We start from the raw sequence: 26,659 nt of genomic DNA, 5'->3' as shown, positions 1-26,659 counted from the left end.
TGGGAACTAGGCTGAAATGCAACAATTTTCAACAGTGATATTTTAATATATTCAAATTGTATCAAATCTGCACAGCATTGCACAGAGTTTCTGCTTTCACTTATTTTGCCATGACAAAAGCACCGCGGATGAATCCATTCTGAACTCTTTGTTTCAACAATCCAAAAGCTGAAATTTCCCCAACTTTCATTAATCATTCGGAAAGCATTACCTGAAATTCTAATTAACTTTCATATTCTTTTATTATTTATGTTTGTTTCAGTTGAACTTTTTAAAATAATGTTATCTGAGCAGTGAGTATCGTGCTCTCCTGATATGAAATTGGTAAATGCACCAAACTGAGCCATTAGTCTTGCATGCTCCAAGACTCAATCGCTGTTCTACACGGAGTTAGCAGATCTCAGCCAGTGGAGCATTGGCAGCACTGCAATTGCCGCAGTGCCCCTGGGCATTAAGCAACAACAATAACTTGCATTTATATAGCATCTTTAACGTAGTAAAACATCCCAAGGTGCTTCACAGGAGCGTAATCAGATAAAATTTGACACCGAACCTCATAGAATCATAGAATGGTTACAGCACAGAAGGAGGCCATTTGGCCTGTTGAGCCCGTGCAGCCTCTCTGCAAGAGCACTTCAGCTAGTCCCACTCCCCCGCCCTTTCCCCGTAGCCCTGCAATTTTTTTCCTTCAGGTACTTATCCAATTCCCTTTTGATAGCCACGATCGAATCTGCCTCCACCACCCTTTCAGGCAGGGCATTCCAGATCCTAATCACTCACTGCGTAACAAAGTTTTTCCTGGTGGTTTCTCTCCTGGTTGCTATCCAGTGACCATCACTGAGAAAAGGGTATGTGTAGATATTGAGCTTGGCAGTCATGTCACCTCATTGTCTAAGTTTACATGTTGAAGTTAATAGAAAGGAATATCAGGCAGGGTGCAAAACAGGCAATCAGTCTGATGCCACCCATTTGCCATCCGGGAGGAACGGTTATAATCGATTCCACTATAGAAATACAAGATGTTATTGCTGCTGTGATTTTGCCAATCAAACCTGGTTTTCTTTTTCAGCTGGTCTCTGTGTGAACCGTTGGAGCTTGGAGGAACTCGTAAGCAGAGATCCCAACAGCTTCTTAATCCTCATTGAGAAGATACTGCTCAAAACTCAAGAGGTAAGGGTGAAAAAGCAACCCATCTCAGCAAGGTTTAGGAACAGTTCCTACTGTATGAAATTAGAAGGTTTGGCATGCAAAATCTATTAAGCATTTCTTGTCAAAAAACTAAACTAAAGTATGTCACTGACACCCACACTCTCTCACAATCTTCTATCAGCAACATTACAAGTCTGTGTCACATTCAATATTTTACAGGAGACTTTCACAGCCTTAAACATTGTTAGACAAACCGAGCAGCAACTTAATTTTGCATTGGAGACTTGGGTTTGAGGATTAAAAGTTCATGTATGAATTTTTAGATTAGTTACAGTGTATGCATTCATTTGATTATACCATAATAATTTGGAGAATTGCCCATGTGGGCCAAGATACTTGGAGTGAAATTCTTGGGGGAAATATTGGTCAGAACAGCAAGGTTAACCTGCTCTTTGTGATTGGTGATCTGCCATATTTATTATCTAACAGAACAGACCTCAGTTAGATCCTCCGTAAGAATGCACTTCTGCAACTCACCAAAGATCCCATCGGTGTGTGTGCCGTGGGGGTGATAGGGTGGAGGGGTAGGGTAACTCCAGGACTGAACCCTGAAGATCAATACATTGCCATGAGTGCCAAAAGACAGCCAATGATCAAATTGTCAAAGACCATTGTCCCCAATATTTGATACAAGAAGCCCTTTTACCATCTCTTTCAGAAATGGCAATGATCCAGTTGTTCAATCTCCTGACGTCACACCAAGTTATCCAGAGTAGAAGGTCCCACCCTCTGATACTAAGATAAAGTGCACAATGGAGATTGCAGGGACTGAACTCACATCTTCATACATGCAAAGCATATAGCCTACTAGTGAACTATCATGTAAATTTACTAATCCCTTGAGGGAGCTGTGCTCGAAGGGAGTACAGGTCAGAGATAGCATTCATTCTCCGAAGCACACTTCTTTTGAACCAGGTTTTCTGCTAGGAGTACATCTCCTTTAACCTTATCACGTAAAAAATGGCAATAGTTAAGTTTGTCACACAAAAATCATGGAACGTTCAACCAGGCAGGCTTTCTACTCCTGAATGTTATTGTCATCAACCATTTGAATATCCAGGTGAATTGTTTAGTGTTTAGCTGTAACAGTTGAGTTGCATGGCGACACATCTTTAGGTTAATCCTTTTCCTACAATAGTAGGAAGCCAGTGCCATGCTTCAACTTATTTCTTATTGCATGATATGATTCGATGACCTAAATGCATGGCAAGCAAGCTGTTGGGACAGATTTGCAAATGTTGCCGAAATCTTTCTTGATGTGTGAGCTATAATGCGAAAAATACAGATTGCATGATAAGAATGAGTAATGTTTTAGTCATATGACTAAAACACCACTAATATCTTAAGACTAAAACACCACTAATATCTTAAGATATTCTAAATTAACAGTCACTGAGCCTCAGATTTCTTGTTTTAATAGTCGTCTTGGTGAAACCTGGTAGAATTTTTACTGTGTATGATTTAAAAATATTGTGGTTTTTGCCGTCCCTCTGTCCACTTTTAGCCAGGAGTGAGAGATGATTGAAGGACATAAACTTCTCAAATCAGTAGACATCAGTGTATAACAGTGAATGAGATGAGTTTTCCTGTCCATATCTTCGCAAGTTCAAAACTGGCCATTGGCAGAGTCTCTAGACTACACTCTCAATTTATGACATATTCCAAACAGGCTGCTGGGGCTGGAACAAGCTGTGACTGCCAATCACCAGCAGCAGATCGATAGCCTGTTGGTAGATGGAGAGAAGTTTCTTTATCTTCCAGCTGAGACGGAGCCACAACCAAAGAATCCCTGATTCTGCCGGGGTAAATGGGAAAAATCAAGTTCTATTCCTTTCACTACAGTAGTTCATTCACTGCTGCTTCGACCTTCAGCTTAAACATCCTTTCCTTACTTGTTGATGCCAGTTCATTGGATATATTCAAGAGGGAGTTAGATATGGCCCTAAGGGGATCAAGGGGTATGGAGTGAAAGCAGGAAAGGGGTACTGAGGGAATGATCAGCCATGATCTTACTGAATGCTGGTGCAGGCTCGAAGGGCCGAATGGCCTACTCCTGCACCTATTTTCTATGTTTCCCCCGCTTTGTCTGCAGCTTATAGAGATAGGGAGGGGGGTAAAAAGGGAGGGGGGAGGGTCGCGGTATTTATTAAAGAAACTATTACAGCTGTGAGGAGGGATGATATGTTAGAGGGATCATCAAACAAGACCACATGGGTCGAACTGAAAAACAAAAAAGGGGCGATCACACTGCTGGGCGTGTACTATAAACCCCCAAACAGTGACAGGGAGATAGAAAAGCAAATCTGTCGGCAAATTTCTGAGACGTGCAAAAACTTTAGGGCAGTAATAGTAGGGGATTTCAAATCATCATCATCGTCGTCGTCGTCGTCGTCGTCGTCAGTCCCTCCATTCTAAAAGTGAGTTCTCAGGTGACTGAACAGTCCAATACGGGAATTACAGTCTCTGGCACAGGTGGGACAGACAGTGGTTAAAGGAAAGGGTGGGTGGGGAGTCTAGCTTGCCACATGCTCTTTCCGCTGCCTACGCTTGTCTTCTGCATGCTCTCGGCAACGAAACCTGAGGTGCTCAGCGCCCTCCCGAATGCTCTTCCTCCACTTAGGGCAGTATTTGGCCAGGGATTCCCAGGTGCCGGTGGGGATGATGAACTTTATCAAGGAGGCTTTGAGGGTGTCCTTGAAACGTTTCCTCTGCCCACCTGGGGCTCGCTTGCAGTGTAGGAGTTCTGAATAGAGCGCTTGCTTTGGGAGTCTCGTATCGGGCATGTGGATGATGTGACCCGCCCAACAGAGCTGATCGAGTGTGGTCAATGCTTCGATGTTGGCCTGATCGAGAACACTGACGGTGCATCTATCCTCCCAGTGGATTTACAGGATCTTGCAGAGGCAGCATTGATGGTATTTCTCCAGGTGTCTATTGTATATGGTCCATGTCTCTGAGCCATATAGGAGGGCGGGTATCACTACAGCCCTGTAGACCATATGTTGGTGCCAGATTTGAGGTCCTGGTCTTCGAGCACTCTTCCTCAGGCGACCGATGGCTGCGCTGGCACACTGGAGGCAGTGTTGGACCTCGTCGTCAATGTCTGTCCTTGCTGATAGTAGGCTCCCGAGGTATGGAAAATGGTCCACTGCTCTGACACTGATTGATTTACCTTCAAGTAGCTGTTTCTGGAAGAAGGAGAACGTGCCGGGAGATCTCAGAGATGCCGTAATTGTGACCATCTTTAAAAAAGGGGACAAGTCCGACCGGGGCAACTACAGAGGAATCTCCCTGCTGTCGGCCACAGGGAAAGTCATCATTAGAAGTCCTCAACCGTCTTCCCCTGTGGCTGAAGATCTCCTCCCAGAGTCACAATGTGAATTCCATCCACTAAGGGGTACAACGGACATGATCTTCTCCGCGCGACAACTACAAGAGAAATGCAGGGAACAACACCAACCCTCGTACATGGCTTTCTTTGACCTCACAAAGGCCTTTGACACTGTCGACCGTGACGGACTATGGATGGGATTTCAACTATCCTAATATTAACTGGGACAAAATTAGTGTGAAGGGAATAGAGGGTGCGGAATTCCTAAAATGCATTCAGGAGAACTTTCAGAAGTATGTAGCAAGCCAACACGGAAGGGGGCGGTTCTGGATTTAGTTTTAGGGAATTAAGCTGGGCAGGTGGAAGGGGTATCAGTGGGAGAGCATTTAGGTGCTAGTAACCATAATTCAGTTAGATTTAAGATAGTTATGGAAAAGGACAAGGATAGACCTGGAATAAAAGTTCTAAATTGGGGAAAAGCCAACTTTGCTAAGCTGAGAGGTGATTTAGCCATAGTGGACTGGAAACAGCTACTTGAAGGTAAATCAGTGTCAGAGCAGTGGGAGGCATTCAAGGAGGAGATCTGGAGGGTTCAGGCCAAATATGTGCCCTTAAATAAAAGGGGTGGGACTAACGAATCTAGAACCCTGGATGTCCAGGGACATATAGGGTAGGATAAAGAAAAAAAGGAAAGCTTATGACAGATACCAAGGGCGAAATACTGCAGAATCTCCAGAGTATAGAAAGTCCTGGGGTGAAATTAAAAACAATATTAGGAAAGCAAAGAAAGAGCATGAAAAATTCTTGGCCAGTAAAATCAAGGAAAACCCAAAGCTATATTCAGAGCAAGAGGATAACTAAAAAAAGGGTAGGGCCTATTAGAGACCTTGAGAGTAATCTGTGTGTGGAGGTGGAAGATGTGGGTATGGTTCTTAATGAATATTTTGCGTATGTTTTCACAAAAGAGAGGGGCAATGCAGACACTGCTATCGAGGAGGAGGAGTGAGAAATATTAGATGAAATAAACATAGTGAGAGAAGAGGTATTAAGGGGTTTTGAAAGTGGATAAATCCCCAGGGCCCAGAAGAAATGTCTCTTAGGCTGTTAAGCGAAGCAAAAGGGGAAATAGCAGAGGCTTTGACATCATTTTCCAATCCTCTCTGGCTTCAGGTGTGGTGCCAGAGCACTGGAGAACTGTTAATGTGGTAGCTTTGTTTAAGAAGGGAGAAAGGACAGACTGAGTAATTACAGGCCAGTCAGCCTAATCTCAGTTGTGGGACAATTATAGCAAGAAATCCTGAAGGACAGGATAAATCTACATTTAGAAAGACATGGATTAATCAAGGACAGTCAGCATGGATTTGTTAAGGGAAGGTCATGTCTGACTAACTTGATTGAATTTTTCGAGGAGGTAAGCAGGAGGGTTGGTGAGGGCAGTGTATATGAATTTTAGCAAAACTTTTGATAAGGTCCCACATGGCAGATTGGTCACGAAAGTAAAAGCCCATGGAATCTAAGGCAAAGTGGCAAGTTGGATCAGAGGCAGGAAGCAAAAGGGTAATGGTTGATGGGTGTTTTTGTGATTGGAAGAATGTTTCCAGTGGGGTTCTGCAGGGCTCAGTACTAGGTCCCTTGCTTTTTGTGATATACATCAATGATCTAGACTTGAATATAGGGAGTATGAATAGGAAGTTTGCAGATGATACTAAAATCGGCTGTGCGGTTGATAATGAAGAAGAAAGCTGCGGACTGCAGGAAGATAGCAATCAATTGGTCAGGTGGGCAGAACGGTGGCAAATGGAATTTAATCCAGAAAAGTGTGAGGTAATACATTTGGGGAGGGCTAACGAGGAAAGGAAATACACATTAAATGGTAGGACACTGAGAAGTGTCGAGGAACAAAGGGACATTGGAGTGCATGTCCACAGGTCCCTGAAGGTAGCAGGCCAGGTAGATAAGGTGGTTAAGAAGGCATACAGAAAGCTTGCCTTTATTAGCCGAGGCACAGAATAATAGAGCAGAGAATATAATACATTCTTGAACTGTATATAACACTGGTTATGCCACAGCTGGAGTACTGCATGCAGTTCTGGACACCGCATTAAGAATGGGTGTGATTGCACTGGAGAGGGTACAGAGGAGATTTACGAGGAAGTTGTCGGGAGTGGAGAATCTTAGCTATGAGGACAGATTGGATAGGCTTGGTTTGTTTTTCTTGGAACAGAGGAGTCTGAGGGAAGACCTTATTGTGGTGCATAAAATTATGAGGGACCTAGATACAATGGATAGAAAGGGCCTATTTCCCTTAGCAGAGGGGTCAACAACCAGGTGGCATAAATTCAAAGTAATTGGCAGAAGGTTTAGAGGGGATTTGAGGGGAAATTTCTTCATGCAGAGGATTATGGGAGTTTGGAAGTCACTGCCTGCAAGGGTGGTAGAGGCAGAAACCCTCACCGCATTTAAAAAGCACTTGGATGTGCACTTGAAGTGCTGTAACCTGCAGGGTTATGGACCTCGTGCTGCAAAGTGGGATTAGGCTGGATAACCTCTTGTTGGCCGGCATGGACACGACAGGCCGAAATGGCCTCCTTCCATGCTGTGAACTTCTATGATTCTATTCCAACTGCAAATCATCTCTTCTTTGGTCTTTTATGTTCCTCCGAGTTATTCATCTCAACATTTCTCCTTATTCTCTCGTTCCAGATACTCCAAGGAATTTTTCTGCTCACTTCCTTGTTGCACCTTTTTTGTTCCCCTCCAGCCAAGGTATTTGTGAGCTCAGAGACATAGGGAAGCAAATTGGTCCTCTGGCCTTATGTGAATAATTGGTTCGAGCTGGTTGCGCCTCCTCAGGCAGCTCTCCCGACTGGGGAATTTTTTTTTCTCGGGCCACCTACCACCCCAGCAGCGGGCCTACATTAAGTCCCGATCGAGGGATTGGACTGGGCTATGGGCGGGGGAGCGACCATAATGCCTGTCGAGTTGGAGGAACACTCCTCCTTCTCCTGAATCCACAGAAAGGGTTTAACAAAATTCTCAAACGTACCTTTGATTGACAGCCACTGAAGAATCTGGAGCGGAGCAGGCATGATGTCTGTCCCGCTCATCGAGAACTAATTTTGAGGGGGCCTACAACAGGCATTGGGCGACTAATTAACATATTCAAGGATCTTAGCGCGTGTCTTAAAAAAATGTGTCCTCACAAATTTAGCAGTGGAACCAATGCAGATTGTCCCACTGCTAAATTGGTGTGCTTTGTGCCGGTTTTACGCCCAAATTACGCCCACGTGCCGATTTCTATCAGTCGGCCAGCAAATTCCTAGTGTTACTTTGCCAGAAGTGCAGTGGAATTTCCCAGCCTTAGTCCTTTTGTTATTCAGAGATGTGCACTGCCCCAGGTGATGGCTGCGCGATCACCGTACCCTGTCCTTATTCTGGCAATGTCCCCGTTCCACTACTATGTGGGAGGTTAACACCACACAGTTAACAGTATGATGGTCACACTAACTTTGAGGTTCATTTTTACTTATTTTATCGGGGTATATAATTTCACACTGTTTCTATAATTCTAATTTGCCAGACAATGTTTGCAGCCAAAATGTAAACCAAAACGTACATTTGAATGTGGCTTAATTGTAGAATAAGATACTTTTGTCTGCTGAAAAAATTGAACCTTTGATTAAAGGTGTATAAAATGTTCACATTACACTCTGTGCAAAAACATTCCTCAATCCTTTATACCTCGATGGCATTCTGTTCAGGCAGCGATGATCCAGACAGATTGTGACTTCCTATCATTGAGATTTACTGCAGCTCAATATGGTCCATATTAGTCTAGCTCATGTACTGAGCATTTGCTTACTGAAAATTAATTGTTCAATGTCAATTCCCTGCTTCAAAACACAGCTGAAACTAGCAACTTGAAGGTAAATATTTTTTACATAGATGTGTGACTGGATTCAATTACCTTGCTCAATTTATACTGGGCTTGATACTTTGTTTAGCATTCAGAGTTTGGTTTGAATTCAATTCACATTCCTGACCAATTCAAAACCAAACCAAGACTACGAAATAATACAACTTTATGTATTTTTATAGTGACTAAATTACAAAAATATACTGTTTTTCAGATGCTGTAGATTCCAATGTGTGAAGTTTGATTCAAAGCCTGACTCTGTATTGACTGTTTGAGCTAGTTATAGGACATATATTTTGCACGTACAGCAATGGGCTTTTATCTTAAAATGCAAACTAGTTGCAAATTTGCAGCTCTGATATAAACGTCACTTTGAAATACAAATGTGCCTCCCTGTTAGGTTAGCGTGAAGATTCTTGGTAAAGCGCTCACCACAGAATGTTTACTTTCAATGGTGCATGTTTTGTAGTTGAGGTCATAACCACAACAGGTGAAGTTTTACATTTTCCAAGTGTCTGTCAAGTTTCATCTATGGGTCCCGTCTCTAGGCGAGCTACGTTATACCGATAACAATAAGACAATCAGAGCACAGATTACCCTACCAGATATTGACAATATTGTTGGATCCGATTTTCTGACTATTCAGGAATGGTGCTCACTGTCCATTTAAGTGAATGAGTGCGATGTGAAATATGGGATGTTAACCACACACTTGTTTGCTCCAAGGTGGAGCTTGTGGTCGATATGACTCTGATAAACAACGTAGAATTCACTACATTGCCAAAAGTCACCAAACTACTACAAAGCCTTCAACTGCTGGCCTCTGCTGACTTCAGACAGGGTAGTGTTCAGAGTGTTGAAAGGCTAGGGTCCTTTTCTCTAGAAAAAAGAAGGCTGAGGGATGACCGAATGGAGGTCCTTAAAATTATGGAGGAGTTTTGGGGGTAGATGTAGAGAAGATGTTGGCACTTGTGAGGGAGTCCAAAACGAAGGCTGAGAAATTAGTGCCCCCGGGGCCGCTAATGGGGCGCAAATAACTTTTCACCTGGGCGCGGTGTGGCGCTGTTAACGACTCCCGCTAAATTCTGTGGTAGTTTAGCGGTGGCAGTAACCCATAGCATCCTGCTCGGCTGCGTCGGCGATGATGATGTCATCACCATGTGCAGCACCCATGATAGTGCTCTGATCCCTAAATTGGGTATCGCCCCCTGAAGTTGCACCGGGCGATGACAGCGACAGCTTCAGGGGCACGTACAGGGTTAAAGGGGAGCTGTGGGCCTTTCTATTTTTAAAAAAATTGCTGCTTTTTTCCTTCGCCCCATGGGGTCCGTGCCAAGATCGGTCAGCCCGGCACCCCTGCTCCCCAGTGGTCCAGGTATGAAGGGAAGAGCCCCTCCTTTGCGGCAGCGCTACCCGGCTCTGTGTGTAGCGCTGCGTCTCACTCCCGACCCGTCTGCCCCACTCCCGCTCCAGAAAGGAAGTGGGGCTCGTTATTTTGTGCTCCACTTCCTTTCGGAGGTGGTAACTCCAATTTCACGAGCAGGGCGGGACTTCTGCAAAATGTCCCGCCTCCTGGGTGTTACCGTCCCCAAAATGGGGCGCAACGGAAGTTTTCCCCTTCAGGGTCAATAAATATAAGTTAGTTACTGATAAATCCAATAAGGAATTCAGGAGAAGCTTCTTTATGTAGGAGAGTGGTGAGAATGTGGAACTTTCTACCACATGGAGTAGTTGAAGCAAATAGGATACAGTGGTTGCATTTAAGGGGAAGCTAGATAAGTTCATGAGGAAGAAAGGAAAAGGTGGTTATGTTGACAGGGTGGGAGGAAAGCTGTGTGGAGCATAAATGCCAGCATAGCCCAGTTGGGCTGAATGGCCTGTTGCTGTGTTGTAAATTCAATGTCATTCTATGCTACAAAGTTCTCGCTACAGTTGCTGACTGACCTGCTGAGTGTTCCAGCATCTTCTGTTGATGTTTGTAGGATTGTTGCAACTGGTTTTACGACCTTAGCAGAAAAAAAGAATCATCGTTTGCTCCTTGCTAGAAAGCAAGGTTTGTGTGGATGATGGGGTGGGAAGACACCACTGAGCTAGGCTGTGATGCTGCCCAGGATGGAATAGCCACCAGTCTCTCACACAAACCACTTGGATGAGATATCAGAGAGTTGGTTTATTCAGTATAGCTTTACCCCAGCATGAATTTCTGCCTTCAGAACAAGGGTTAAGAAAGTCCTAATGAGTGTAGCCCAAAATCATGACCAATTCATCCAGTTTAAGGAATAATAAGGATCAAGAGTTTTAATTTTTCAATCTAATTTTTACAGTTTTATATTGAAATGTTAAAATTGTGTTTAACATGGAATTTACAGTATCGTAACAGGCCATTCCACCCAACTGGTCTATGCTGCTAGTCATACTCAACACGAGCCTCCCTCTAACCAATGTGTTTTTCCCCTTCTCTTTAACCATAAACAGCTCCGAGGAGAGAGAGCAAATGGGCAATCTGTTCCCAGGCCTCTATCATCGATCGACTTGATCAAGGCTGCACGAGTGAGGCCCCATGGTTATTTTGTATAATTTTTGGCTCTGGTGGGTTAGTCATCATCATCATCACAGGCAGCCCCTTGAAACGAGGATGACTTGCTTCCACGCCAAAAAGGGTTGAGTTCACAGGTGTTTCAATGAAAGACCTAATATTCCAGATCCTGAACTACATCTTGAAGTTAGTATGTAGCTGAGATCGGCTGCTGACCTTGGGGAACTTTTGCTCTGTTCACCATTGGAGTAAAATCCTGAGTGTACTCTTTACAATCAACCGAGGAAGTCCCTATCATATTGTATGGTGAATTCTGCACATAAACCTGCATCCTGCCGGTTTGAGGCATAGTGTGTCGAAGGACCAATGCTCAACACCCTAATTCGGTACTTTATATTTCTAAAAAAACAAATGGATAATTTCCTTTGAACAACTAAACAAGAATAAATGCCAAGTTACCTAGCAGATGTTATCCTGGTGCAATATTGACAACACATTTATCCACAAGTGTTATGTAGCCATTTGTTTCTGTTTTATTGTATGAGTGAAGGATAAATCATTATTGAGGATAACATAATGTCTTACATGTGTGAATTATGTTTTGCAGGTACAGGAGATGTGTCAGTATGACTTATTGGTGCCACTGGCTTTAATGTTTTATTCTGCTGCTCTGCGAGTAAGTACTAAAGATATGTCTTGTATATAATAGAAAGATGTAATTGGTCAGACAATGTGATTTGTATAATGGTACTCCAGCACATTTAGGATGCAGGAGTGATTTATGAAAACATTGTAATTCTTCAAGGATGTTCGTGATTTTTAACTTTTTCTTGCTTATAGGGCTAGAAATTCCATAGTGATCTGGTGCGATAACTTTTGAAAAGCAGAAAAAGCAGCGCCAGGCGCGAATGATTCTCTCCTGCTGGGAAATTCAGCTTTTGTGCTCCAAGAGGGAAGTGGAGTGCGAAATCAAGCGTTAACCACTTCTCTTCGGGCGCTAAAGTCCAAGAGCGGGGCAGTAGCGGCAGAGCGCTGAGCAATGTAGAGCCCATTGCTAACAGCATCAGAGGCTGCTTCCCTCGCTTAAAGGGAAGGGCCAATAATGGTGCACAATGTCGGCATGGTCTGCATTTCCAGGCAACCTGCGCGACTGCCATTACAGCCCCAAACACACTCCCAAAGTGGAGAGCTTGGACATCTTGCAGCACTGAAACAGCAAAAACTTTGAGCAGGAACGAGACTGGTGCAAATAATAAAGTTTGGCCTACCTGCAAACTAATCCCTTTAATTAGCGCTCGCCAAGCAGCCAACCGAGTTGACATTGCCTCCTCTTCCTGCCATTGTTGACGCCCGACAATACAGCAGGGGGCGGGAGGCAATTTCACATCCGGGATGGTAATGGGGCGCTGCGCACTTTATGACATCACGGTCTGTGAGGCACTCGAGGCTGAGGTGGTAAGAGCTAGTGCCAGTGCTAAACAAGCACGGAAGCTCGTGGGCATCGCTGCATTCGCCACGTCCTGTTGCTAACCCCTTAGAGCCCCCCTGGTGCTAATGGGAGGTGCTAAGCAGCCGAATTTCTCCCTCATAGCTCCTTAATAGGAAAACTTTCACACGCATCAATATTCACTATGTAGTGTGCGTTTCTACATCTTCAAAAACAGGGAAGTTATGCTAAACCTTTATAAATCACTGGTTAGGCTTCAGCTGGAGTATTGTATCCAATTCTGCACACCACACTTTAGAAAGGAGAGAGTGCATAGGAGTTCTGCAACACCTCAAACTTAAATTTCTCCTCCTTGTATTTAAATCCCTCTGTGGCCTTACTTATCCCTATTTCTGTAACCTTCCCAAGCCCTACCACCCTCTTGCTCCTTGAACTCTCCATTCCGCTTCTGCACCTTCCCCTCTTATTGTCCCATCATTGGTGGCTGTGCTTTCACCATCTGAGGTCCCATTCTCTGGAATTCCTGCACTAAATTGTTTTTCCTCTCCCTCTCCTCTATAAAGCGCTTCTTAAAACTCACCTCTTTGACCAAGCCTTTGATCACCCTTCCTTCCTTTGCCTCAGACTCTGTTTTTTCTTCACACAAGTGTGAATTGCCCTTGGCATGTCTTTCTACATTGAAGTGCTATATAAATGCAATAAGTTGTTGTTGTCTACTGAGAACAACAACTGAAGAATTCTGTCCCAGATTCATAAACATCTTCGAGTGGGCAGTTACTGAGTGTTATTGGAAGAAGCCTCTCAGTTGATATAAAAAAAAATGTTCGAAAATGTTTAGGAAATTAAGAGATTTTTTTAATTAAATGTAATTCCTTCAAAGAGTTGTTGTCTTGATATAGTATTTTACAGTCTTTGCACATTTACTTAATCTGCTCTCTGGTGGTTTGCAGACTCCGTATTTTCCTCCAGAATGTAACCTGCTCAAAAATGCATACAGCATCTACCACAATCTTCTAACATGGCCTATACCTTATTGTAACATTTGCAAGGACCTTCTGACATTTATCCAAGATGAAATGAAGACACCAGGTAAGAATAGTTTACCATCAAACCATGGACCTGTAATTCCATTCATCAAATAATATACTTTTCTAAGAAAGAAAAGACTTGCATTTATGTAGCGCCTTTCACGACCACTGGACATCCCAAAGCATTTTGCAGCCAATGAAACATTTTTGGAGTCTAGTCACTGTTGTAATGTGGGAAACACGACAGCCAATTTGCACACAGCAAGCTCCCACAAACAGCAATGTGATAATGACCAGATAATCTGTTTTTGTTATGTTGGTCGAGGGATAAATATTGGCCAGGACACCGGGGATAACTCCCCAGCTCTTCTTCGAAATAGTGTAATGGGATCTTTTATGTCCACCTGAGAGAGCGGATGGGGCCTCGGTTTAATGTCTCATCCGAAAGATGGCACCTCCGACAGTGTAGCGCTCCCTCTGTAATGCTCTGGAGTGTCAGCCTAGATCTTTGTGCTCAAGTCTCTGGAGTGGGACTTGAACCCACAACCTTCTGACTCGGAGGCAAGGGTGCCACCCACTGAGCCACAGCTAACACTTAAAAAAGCATTATACCTGTCAAATGCTTCTTAAATGAGAGCAAAAAATATTTCATTTACAAATCAAATGTTAGACCATATATTAGTAAAGATTAGCATATTATCCCATTTTCATGTTTTATGTGGAATAGTATTGTGTAAAAGTCCAGATAATATTGAAGAAACAAAACAGGACATTTTCTTGGGGTTGGCTTCACAATCTCCTTATATTTCCTGAAGTGTGTCAACTCTGACACTGTGCAATGATTAAGAAGGCCGAGGGCTTGAGTTCCACCGGGATGTCTGGAGTTATTTATTTCTGTTTTCGTTTCCCTTATGTAACATCCATTTGCCTGGAAAATGGAAAGTGCCTCCGTCACAAGTGAGCTTTTAAGATCAAACCAAGAGTTTTCATATTTTTATTGGAACTTGGTATTTGTACGAATTGGTTCACTTGTTCTGGTGACTCAGATATTTATTGTTGGATATTTATATCAGCTCATTTAAATGTCTCTGTTTCTCAATTCAGAAGTCTGTGGTCTCAGAAAAATACAAACCATCCTGTGTAAATATAGTAAATGCTTGCGGTTATTTTTTTACATGCATGCTATATGCTACCTATGTGGTTTAGTTAAATTGAATTGTATCAATTATTTTTAGTTCTCCCCAATTTCTTCAATAGTTGAATTATTTTTTGTGCTTGCCAATATTATGACTGAACAAAACATAAAATGGGAATGAGTAAAAGGCATACTCTGCCATTCACGTCATCCAACTGACCATGTACCAGCTACAATTTGCACTGTCACATATTAAACCCAATTGATTTAGCTCCTGTAAGTGAAGTGAGTAAACACAGATAAACCTTCCAAGGATCATTGTCATACAATGATGCAGCATAGAAGGAGACTATTTGGCCCATCGTGCCTGTGCCGGCTCTTTGAAAGAGCGATCCATTTAGTCCCAGTCCGCTGCTCATTCACCATAGTCCTGCAAATGTTGCCTTTTCAAGTGTTTACACAATTCCCTTTTGAAAGTTATTATTGAATCTGTTTCCACCACCCTATCGGGTAGTGCATTCCAGATCATCATAACTTGTTCTGTAAAAAAAAATGTTTCCTCGTGTCGCCTCTGGTTCTTTTGCCAATTACCTTAAATCTACGTCCTCTGGATACAGTCACTTAGAACATAAGAACATAAGAATTAGGAACAGGAGTAGGCCATTTGGCCCCTCGAGCCTGCTCCGCCATTCAATAAGATCCTGGCTGATCTGGCCGTGGACTCAGCTCCACTTACCCGCCCGCTCCCCGTAACCCTTAATTTCCTGATTGGTTAAAAATCTATCTATCTGTGACTTGAATACATTCAATGAGCTAGCCTCAACTGCTTCCTTGGGCAGAGAATTCCACAGATTCACAACCCTCTGGGAGAAGAAATTCCTTCTCAACTCGGTTTTAAATTGGCTCCCCCGTATTTTGAGGCTGTGCCCCCTAGTTCTAGTTTCCCCGACCAGTGGAAACAACCTCTCTGCCTCTATCTTGTCTATCCCTTTCATTATTTTAAATGTTTCTATAAGATCATCCCTCATCCTTCTGAACTCCAACGAGTAAAGACCCAGTCTACTCAATCTATCATCATAAGGTAACCCCCTCATCTCCGGAATCAGCTTAGTGAATCGTCTCTGTACCCCTTCCAAAGCCAATATATCCTTCCTTAAGTAAGGTGACCAAAACTGCACGCAGTACTCCAGGTGCAGCCTTACCAATACCCTATACAGTTGCAGCAGGACCTCCCTGCTTTTGTACTCCATCCTTCTCGCAAGGAAGGCCAACATTCCATTCGCCTTCCTGATTACCTGCTGCACCTGCAAACTAACTTTTTGGGATTCATGCACAAGGACCCCCAGGTCCCTCTGCACCTCAGCATGTTGTAATTTCTCCCCATTCAAATAATATTCCCTTTTACTGTTTTTTTTTCCCAAGGTGGATGACCTCACACTTTCCGACATTGTATTCCATATGCCAAACCTTAGCCCATTCACTTAACCTATCTAAATCTCTTTGCAGCCTCTCTGTGTCCTCTACACAACGCGCTTTCCCACTAATCTTTGTGTCATCTGCAAATTTTGTTACACTACACTCTGTCCCCTCTTCCAGGTCATCTATGTATATTGTAAACAGTTGTGGTCCCAGCACTGATCCCTGTGGCACACCACTAACCACTGATTTCCAACCCGAAAAGGACCCATTTATCCTGACTCTCTGCTTTCTGTTCGCCAGCCAATTCTCTATCCATGCTAATACATTTCCTCTGACTCCGCGTACCTCTATCTTCTGCAGTAACCTTTTGTGTGGCACCTTATCGAATGCCTTTTGGAAATCTAAATACACCACATCCATCGGTACACCTCTATCCACCATGCTCGTTATAGCCTCAAAGAATTCCAGTAAATAAGTTAAACATGATTTCCCTTTCATGAATCCTTCAACCATTGGAAACTGTTCCTCCTTAATTAATCTATCAAAGCTCTTCAAGATTTTGAACACCTCTATTAAATCTACCCCTAATCTTCTCTGCTCTAAGGAGAACAACCCCAGTTCCTCTTGTCTTTCCACATAACTGAAGTCTTTCATTCCTGGTAAATCTCCTCTGCACCTTCTCCAACGTCTTGCCATCCTTCCTAAAGTGTGATGCCCAGAATTGGCAACAATACTCCAACTGGGGTCTAACAAATGTCTTATAAAGGTGTAGCATTACATCCTGGCTTTTGGTACTCTATGCCTTTATTTATAAAGCCGAGGATCCCGTATGCCTTTTTTAACAGCCGTCTCAACTTGGCCTGCCACCTTCAAAGATTTGTGAGCGTACACTCCCAGCTCTCTCCGGTCCTGCATCCTCTTTAAAATTGTGCCATTTAGTTTATATTGCCTCGTGTCATTCTTCCTACCAAAACGAATCACTTCACACTTCTCTGCGTTAAATCTGATCTGCCATGTGTCTGCCCATTTCACCAGTCTGTCTGTCCCACTGAAGTCTGTTACTGTTCTCACTGTTTGCACATTTGCAAGTTTTGTATCATCTGCAAACTTTGAAATGATGACCTGTATACCCAAGTCCAGATCATTAATGTATATCAAACAGACCAACGGTCCTAATACCAACCCCTGGGGGACACCACTGCACATTTCCCTCCAGTCTGAAAAACCACCATCCACCAATACTCTGTTCCTTTGCCAATTTTGTATCCATGCAGCCACTCCCCCTTTAATCCCTATAAGGCTTCAATTTTGCTCACATGTCTACTATGTGGTACTTTATCAAATGCCATTTGAAAGTACATATACATCACATCAACCACACACACTACCCTCATCCACTCTCTCTGTTACTTCCAAAGAACTCAGTCAACTTAGTCAAACATGATTTGCCTTAACAAATCCATGCTGGCTTTCATTTATTAACCCATATTTTCCCAAGTGCCGATTAATTTTGTCCCTGATTAATGTCCCACTAGTGACATTAGGCTGACTGGGCTGTAATTGCTGGGTTTATCACACACTCCTTTTTTGATTAGGGAGTAACATTTGCAATCCTCTAGACCTCTGGCACCACTTCCATATCTGAAGAGGTATGTGCCCAGAGCCTCCGCAATTTCCACCCTTACTTCCTTCAGCAACGAGAATGCACCCCATCCAGACTGGGTGACTTTCTACTTTGAGCATTGCCAACATTTTAAGTACCTTCTCTCTATCTATTTTATCCCATCCAATTTCTCTACTCTCGCCTCCTTTACTGTGACATTGACAGTATCTTCTTTAGTGAATGCAGATGCAAAGTACTGATTTAATACCTTCTGTGATGCCCTCTGCCTCCACAAGAAGATCTCCCTTTTGGTCCCTAATTGGCCCCACCCTGCCTTTGACTACCCTTTTTTAATATTTATGTTTGTAAAAGACTTTTGAGTTCCCTTTAATGTTAGTGTGTGTGGTAACATTAAAGGTGGTAATCTATTCTCATACACTTTCTTTGCTCCTCTTATTTCCTTTTCCGTTCTCCCTATACTTTGTCTATTCAACTGAATTATGAACCTGACATTTATCATAAGCCTCCTTTTTCTGTTTCATTTTAATCTCTATGGGCTCAATTTTGGCCAGGAGTTGCTCCGTTTTTTTTTGGAGCAACTTGATTTTTCAGGAGTATCTTAAAAATCCCCATTTTGCACATTCAATTTGCGCCAGTGGAAGTGAGTTAGTTAGGATTTTTTTTGTTTAGTTTGTTTTCTCAAAAGGGGGCGTTACCAGCCACCTACGCCAGTTCTTCCCATTTAGGCCACTTTGGCCAGCTAATAGTTACTCCAAATCTACTTAGGCCAGCGTATGTGGCCACTTCAGAAAACCCTTGCGGAGAGATAAGAAATCAGTGCAGGTAGGTACATCGGAGGCCGTGACCTGGGATAGGGGCAGGAATGGAAGGGGAGAGGACCTTGCACCAAGACTTACAAAGCACAAAAAGTAACAAGTATCCAAGAAGAAATTAAAAAATAGAACTAAGTCCTACCTTCATCTGAAAACTCGGCCCAGGAAGGCACACACAGGCTGCAGGAAGAAAACTCACCGGACAGGCTGCAACAGGCTGCAGCAAGGGCAAAACACAAGCAGCTACTTGAACTGCGGGCCGGTCAGTGCGGGAGGCCACTCGGCCTGGGATAAGTGCGGGACGAACCGGGAAACCACTTGGCCAGGGATAGGGGCGGGACGACCGGGAGACCACTCGGCCAGGGATCGGCAGGGACGACCGGGAGACCACTCGACCAGGGATAAGGGTGGGAACTGCCGACATCGGAGTACACACAGGCTGCAGGAAGCAAACTCACTGGACAGCAAAACACAAGCAGCGACGATTCTTTTTAAAAATGACCGATTGCCAAATTTCGGCGCTACTGCGCATGCGTGGACATCGCGACCCGACTCCAATGCGCACGCGCAGACATCCCGGCACTGTTTTCAGCGCAAGACGATGGCTCCACCCCCAACTCGACTGGCCACGCTGCGCGACGACCGGGGAGAGGCCGGACAGCGGCCAAAGTGGAGAGCGATTTTTTTTCGCTGCACTTATCAACGGAGAAAAGCACCGCATCTCCGGTAAGTGCGCCGAGAAAAGGGGTGCTCCAAAATTGAGCCCTATATCTTTCGTTATCCAGGGAGCTCCAGTTTTGGATGCACTTCCTTTCCCTCTCATGGGATGTGTCTAGTCTGTACCTGAACTATCTCCTCTTGAAAGGCCTCCCATTGCTCATTTACTGTTTTACCTGCCAATCTTTGATTCAATTCTACCTGGGCCAGGTCCCCTTTTCAACTCACTGTTCTGCTTCAGAGGAAAAGGGTGTACTCGGTTTTCTTCACCCAAGACATTTGCCTGACCTGTGAAACTCCACATACAGGCCCACCTCTTAGCTGGGCCTAGTTTCTATGTTTCTATGTTTCTATGTTTCTATGTTTCTATGTTTCTATGTTTAAAACAGGCGCAGGTTTAAGCACAAGATCTGGCCCTTCTGAATGTCCCTCGCGTATCAGCTGTTGTACCTCCTGCAAATTCACATTAGCCTAGTTTTACTACTGCTTGTAGATCTCTCAGTATTCTTGTTTTCTAAAGGTCTTGGTCAATGAACAAGGCTTTGTTTCCTGTTTGGATGTTAGCAACAGATAGCCTCGAACTATCCCATTCCATCTCCTTTGAGTTAATGCAATGGTCCCAGCCATTCACTAATATAGAACGTTCATGCTCTCAGATGTGGCATGTGTGCTAATAAATAGCTTAGATCATGATTATGATGAGCACAAAATGCATCGTTTATTTCCCTCTGTTACAGTGATCATGAATCACCTGAAGTCTTCCTACTGTTGAATTTGTAAGTTAGATGAACTAATGGAAACAAAAATACAATTTGACCAAGAGCCCTACATATCCTTATGGTTTGGATTCTAGATCCCTTGGCAGGTTCATCAGAATCCATTTTAATGTACTTCATTGTGTAAGTGTAAAAATATTGTACTCTGAATTGTAGGTGAACCCAACTAGAATGTTTTCCAAGAAGCTGTGGCCCATTCTTCAATATGTATCTGTTTTATCAAAAAGAGTAATTTAAGAGATCTAATTTAAATATTTAAAATAGGAAGCAGAAGTGAAAGTTTCCCAGCAATAGCAATCGGAGTGCGTAGACAATCTTTGTCAATGGACAGGCAATAATATACTTTTTAGGGGAATTTGGAGTGCCTCTTTTTTTCTACTATTTTGAATATTCCAGGCATCAGAAAAATTTGCTTCTGTTTTGTCCATGATAGGTCCAAGTCAACATGGATTTGTGAAAGGGAAATCATGCTTGACAAATCTTCTCGAATTTTTTGAAGATGTTTCCAGTAGAGTGGACAAGGGAGAACCAGTTGATGTGGTATATTTGGACTTTCAGAAGGCTTTCGACAAGGTCCCACACAAAAGATTAACGTGCAAAGTTAAAGCACATGGGATTGGGGGTAGTGTGCTGACATGGATTGAGAACTGGTTGTCAGACAGGAAGCAAAGAGTAGGAGTAAATGGGGACTTTTCAGAATGGCAGGCAGTGACTAGTGGGGTACCGCAAGGTTCTGTGCTGGGGCCCCAGCTGTTTACACTGTACATTAATGATTTAGACGAGGGGATTAAATGTAGTATCTCCAAATTTGCGGATGACACTAAGTTAGGTGGCAGTGTGAGCTGCGAGGAGGATGCTATGAGGCTGCAGAGCGACTTGGATAGGTTAGGTGAGTGGGCAAATGCATGGCAGATGAAGTATAATGTGGATAAATGTGAGGTTATCCACTTTGGTGGTAAAAACAGAGAGACAGACTATTATCTGAATGGTGACAGATTAGGAAAAGGGGAGGTGCAACGAGACCTGGGTGTCATGGTACATCAGTCATTGAAGGTTGGCATGCAGGTACAGCAGGCGGTTAAGAAAGCAAATGGCATGTTGGCCTTCATAGCGAGGGGATTTGAGTACAGGGGCAGGGAGGTGTTGCTACAGTTGTACAGGGCATTGGTGAGGCCACACCTGGAGTATTGTGTACAGTTTTGGTCTCCTAACTTGAGGAAGGACATTCTTGCAGCGAAGAGGGAGTGCAGCGAAGGTTCACCAGACTGATTCCCGAGATGGCGGGACTGACCTATCAAGAAAGACTGGATCAACTGGGCTTGTATTCACTGGAGTTCAGAAGAATGAGAGGGGACCTCATAGAAATGTTTAAAATTCTGATGGGTTTAGACAGGTTAGATGCAGGAAGAATGTTCCCAATGTTGGGGAAATCCAGAACCAGGGGTCACAGTCTAAGGATAAGGGTGAGCCATTTAGGACTGAGATGAGAAGGAACTTCTTCACCCAGAGAGTGGTGAACCTGTGGAATTCTCTACCAAAGAAAGTTGTTGAGGCCAATTCACTAAATATATTCAAAAAAGAGTTAGATGTAGTCCTTACTACTAAGGGGATCAAGGGGTATGGTGAGAAAGCATGAATGGGGTACTGAAGTTGCATGTTCAGCCATGAACTCATTGAATGGCGGTGCAGGCTAGAAGGGCTGAATGGCCTACTCCTGCACCTAATTTCTATGTTTCTATCTCATAGAAACGTTTAAAATTCTGATGGGTTTAGACAGGTTAGATGCAGGAAGAATGTTCCCAATGTTAGGGAAGCCCAAAACCAGGGGTCACAGTCTAAGGATAAGGGGTAAGCCATTTAGGACTGAGATGAGGAGAAACTTCTTCACCCAGAGTGGTGAACCTATGGAATTCTCTACCACAGAAAGTTGTTGAGGCCAATTCACTATAAATATATTCAAAAAGGAGTTAGATGTAGTCCTTACTACTAGGGGGATCAAGGGGTATGGCGAGAAAGCAGGAATGGGGTACTAAAGATACATGTTCAGCCATGAACTCATTGAATGGCGGTGCAGGCTCGAAGGGCCGAATGGCCTTCTGCACCTATTTTCTATGTTTCTATGTTTCTATTTAAGCTGTATTGTGCGCAGTCGATGCCTTCTGTTTGCGAGGTAGATGGTTAGGTAACAAAGACCAGTTCATTGAATGTTTTGTTTTTGCGATCAATAAGTATTGGTGATGTTGATGCTATTTGAAATTTGAGAAATCTCCATCGGCTTTTGCAAATAAATGAGGAACCCCCGGGTGATGGTCCCATGAGGTTTGACACATGTCCCAATTTTCACATGACTGAGGTGCAGAGCACGTGCACTTGACTGTGTATTTTCACTCTTTTACATTGAGAAACAGTGCAATTGCTGTCCAGAGAAAGTATGTATCCCTGCAATATTTAAATAGTTATTGATCATAGAACGGAGCCCAGATTAGAGAATTTCAAGTTGCCTCGGATATATTGGCCAGTTTTAAATTGTTTCTCATTTCCCGTTACCCCGGTAATCATCCATGGTAACTCCATGTTAATTGCATTGCTTTCTATATTTTCATTCATGTAATTTTATTGCCACACCACGTTAAAAGAATTCACGCACCCTTTAGAATGAAGTTCGGGACCTGGCCCACATTAGTCTCATCAATCACCTTACAACTCATTTTAGTGTGGAAGCAAGTCATCCTCGACTCCGGGGGACTGCCTCAGAAGAAGACGACATTTCGAATACCCCACATTGGATTGCTGATTTTAAACTCCTGCTGTCTTGTATTTTTGCTGAAATAAACATCCAACCAAGAATTGATGGCTTGAAAATCAAAAATGTTGATTACAAATTGCAACTCTAATCACAAAAATAATTCCTCTGTGATAACCCACCATTTAAAATTTCCACAAACCCATTTTTAAGGTCGATATGTTTATCAAACACAATGAAGCTCAAAACAGGAGACTACTCCTGGAAATTTCTCGCTTTCACGTCATGAATTCTCGACTATTTCCCATTTAAGTGGTGAGATTTGATAAAAGACTATAGACTGAGGCATCTATAGAGTTTCACAAGGAGCATGTTTCTGCGAATGGGCATTATTATTAGTAGTGTACTGATAAACAAGTTAAAAATGACTAATTTAAACAAGATTGGTGTTTTTGAACAGCAGGACTCAAAATTTCGGGGGGGTTTCCAGTTTTTCTAGTTTCAACAAAGTCTTCATAACGCATTGATCATTTCGGCCATCAGTAGACAGAAACTGCTTCATTGGCTCACATTCTGGTGCTCTCCACTGGTCTAATCATTGCATGCAGGGGAAATCCCATTCAGTCAAATCGTGCGTTTCTGGTTGAATGACCACTGATGCAGGAGTCTTACTAACTGTAGGCTAAAAGTGCCCTATGTAGCATGGCTTCTAATGTAATGAAACGTGTTAGTTCAATAAAATCCAAAAGGACTAATTCAAAATTCTGTGGCTGTTCTAGAAATGTGCTTGGAATTATTTTTGTTGTTCTAAGTAAAATATAAAGGAAGATATAAATGGATTAGCCGTTATTTTTAATAGTTCATTAAGAATTGGTTCCCTGAATTCATACTTCAGATTGAATTGCAGCATGTGATGCTTCAAATTATTGTTTTCTTTCTAATTGACAACTGTTGCAGTTTGAAGGATTAATTGGCCTTGTGGAGCGCCTTGAAACGTTTTACTACAGTAAAGACGCTATATAAATAAGCAATAACTATTTGTACTAAGTCTCCCTTCTGTGCATGCGTCTCCCAACAAATATCACTGACTCTGCAATAGAGCAATTCCTACTAATCCTTTTCTGCGCATGCGTCCAACACCACATTGCCTCCACTGATCAGCCGAATGCATCCGCTGAGCCTCCCACAGCACCGAGCGGGCCCCGAGTGCTTGGGGGGTGGGGTGACGGGAGAAGAGAGAGAGAGAGAGAGTGTGGTGGGGGGTGGAGGAAAGAAAGAGACACAGGTGTGGTGGGGGGATCGGGGGGGAGAGAGGGAACTCAGAAGACGGATCACGTTCTTCCAACCCCCTGGTTCGTGCAAGCTCTGTGCGTGTCTTGGGGTGTATGAAATCCAGAAGTCACCACACTGTCACTATTCACTTCATACCCAATAAACATGTTAACAATCCGCACGCAATGCCCCATCTATTGGGGAGGGGTGGGGGGTGGTGTTGGTAAGGTCTTCCGCTTGGGTAAGAGTCTTCAGCTCGCGGAGGGATGCACTCGCACTGGGGTAAGGGACTTCGGCTGGAACTTTTGGGAGATCTACCCTCTGTGGCTTCTGAAGTCAAAATGGATCGAATTACAAATTGGAAATTCATTCAGAACTTGGGCTGGGCGGTTCCAGTTACACATTCCAGGGGAACTTCAGGGTGTGGCATATCCTCCAAGGGGACCAATCAGAGAAACGGCCACATTTCAGTTAGTACAAATAGTCGCATCCGTATAAATACAAGTTGTTGTTGTAAATGTGACTTGTACTAACAGGTTGTTTCACCTTGCAGGAATCTCGTTCCAGAGATTGGTGAGAGCAGAACAAGGATTAACTACCAAAAATTTTCAAAACAAAACAATGTAAGGACCAAATGAATTGAGAAGTACTCTGTGTCTATGTATATGTTACACTTTGGATGAAATGGTATCGAACTGACTAAGTCATTACTTATTCTCAGCCCTGTCAATTGAAAGTAATTTTGAGGTGGAAAGAAGGAGCTGTTTAATGGGCTGATTGTAACAATGGCCAAAGCCAGGCCCCTTCACACCAATAGTAAAACTGTTGCCGCGATATTTCACCATTTTGTATCAGTCCGAAAATAAGCACGGAATTCTTGTCATTTCTCCTGCCTCCGCAACTCTCTCTCTCTCTCTCTCTCTCTCTCCAGCAGCATTGTTGATTGGAAGGCTATCCCTTGTATGCAAGGATTAACTATACTTAATAAACTAGAAGCATATATTAGGCTACGGAGTTATTTAACTTACCCACAGTTGCCCCAGCACACTATTTCCAGCTCTTTCTGTGTTCCCAGCAACCATCAGAGTCAATTTGGTGATGCACCCTGTATGCCAACCAATGTAAAAAGAAAGAACCTTTCATGACCACCAGATGTCTCAAAGTGCTTTACAGCCAATGAAGTACTTTTAGAGTGCAGACACTGTTGTAATGTAGGAAATGCAGCAGCCAATTTGTGCACAGCAAGCTCCCACAAGCAGCAATGTTATAATGTTTTTTGTTATGTTGATTGAGGGATTAATATTGGCCAGGACACCAAGGATAACTCCCCTGCACTTCTTCGATATAGTGTCATGGGATCTTTTATGTTCCCCTGAGCGGGCAGACGGGGCCTGGTTTAACATCTCATCCAAAAGATGGCATCTCCGACAGTGCAGCGCTCCCTCGGCACTGCACTGGAGTGTCAGCCAAGATTTCTGTGCTCAAGTGGGATTTGAACCCACAACTTTCTGACTTGGAGGCAAGTGCGCTACCCACTGAGCCACTGCTGACAGAGAGAGGATCTGTCAGCACTGCTTATCACACGTGTGACCAGCCTATCCAGTGCACAACTGCTTTTGAAAAAAATTGCAACAATGCATGCAGTTGAAATGTTCCTATTTTGCCATTAATTCAGATAATGATCACCTATATTCACGGCAAATGATAAAGCACGGCATGGTACAATATCCTGCAGATTTCTATATTGACGGAATATAGTGTGATTTGCAAGCTGTGTACCAAAAGTGTGCATTAAAAGGTCCTGGAGGTAGTTTACATGTTAATTTATGAGTGGATCTGCTTGATAATAAAGCACTTTTCCTACTTGTATTGCATGTATTTAGAAAGAGAGATGAACCTAAATTTGTATAGTACCGTAGGATGCTAAATAGCCCAAAGCACTTCACATATAATCACTTGTAATGAAATGCAGCCATTGTTGTTATGTAGATGAATTTGTGCACAACAATGTCCTGCAAACAGAAATGAGATGAATGAGCACTTCACCTGTTTTTGACACTACAAGGCAAGTCAGGATTGTTGACCAGGTCACTAGGAGATCTCCCTGTTCTCTTTACTATCGCCTGACCCACGGGAACAGGCAGACATTTTGATTTAACATCCGAAGGACAGCAACGTTCTTTGATGAGCGTGAATTGTGCCAGTTTAATTGTTTCCGAAATGTTTCAATCCACAAAGTCAGGTGTTAAATGTTCATTCATTGAATAACGGTGGGCCTGAAATTCCTTGGGTCGCGACATTGTTGGCCTCACCCGTATTGCATCCAAAGATGTTCTGCAGCGTGACCTTGCTGGAATTTGCTTAGGGAGACGCTACCTTTGGGTCTGCTCCCTGCCCTTCCGTTGCACTGTAAAAGAAAGACTTGGATATATATAGCACCTTTCACGACTACCGGATGTCTCAAAGTGCTTTACAGCCAATGAGGTATTTTTGAAGTGTAGTCACTGTTGTAATGTAGGAAACGCAGCAGCCAATTTGCGCACAAGCAAGCTCCCACAAACAGCAATGTGATAATCACCAGATAATCTGTTTTTTTTTGTTATATTGATAGAGGAATAAATATTGGCCAGGACACCGGGGATAACTCCCCTGCTCTTCTTCGAAATAATGCAATGGGATCTTTTGCATCCACTT

General features: G+C 43.3%; 1 protein-coding gene across 1 annotated transcript in view; it reads left to right on the top strand.

Annotated features, from left to right (window-relative positions):
• Positions 1-26,659, top strand: part of pik3r5 (phosphoinositide-3-kinase, regulatory subunit 5) — a 99,177-nt gene that overhangs the window by 16,839 nt on the left and 55,679 nt on the right. Inside the window, exons 3-6 of the mRNA XM_070857602.1 lie at positions 1,070-1,170; positions 11,600-11,668; positions 13,390-13,528; positions 24,519-24,588. Of these exons, the coding sequence (XP_070713703.1) occupies positions 1,070-1,170; positions 11,600-11,668; positions 13,390-13,528; positions 24,519-24,588 (379 nt within the window). The remainder of the gene's footprint in view (positions 1-1,069; positions 1,171-11,599; positions 11,669-13,389; positions 13,529-24,518; positions 24,589-26,659) is intronic.

Source organism: Pristiophorus japonicus, chromosome 16 (assembly GCF_044704955.1).
Source record: "Pristiophorus japonicus isolate sPriJap1 chromosome 16, sPriJap1.hap1, whole genome shotgun sequence".
NCBI lineage: Eukaryota > Metazoa > Chordata > Chondrichthyes > Pristiophoridae > Pristiophorus > Pristiophorus japonicus.
Note: the sequence above shows the minus strand (reverse complement) of the source record. Positions and strands in the feature narration are given on the sequence as shown.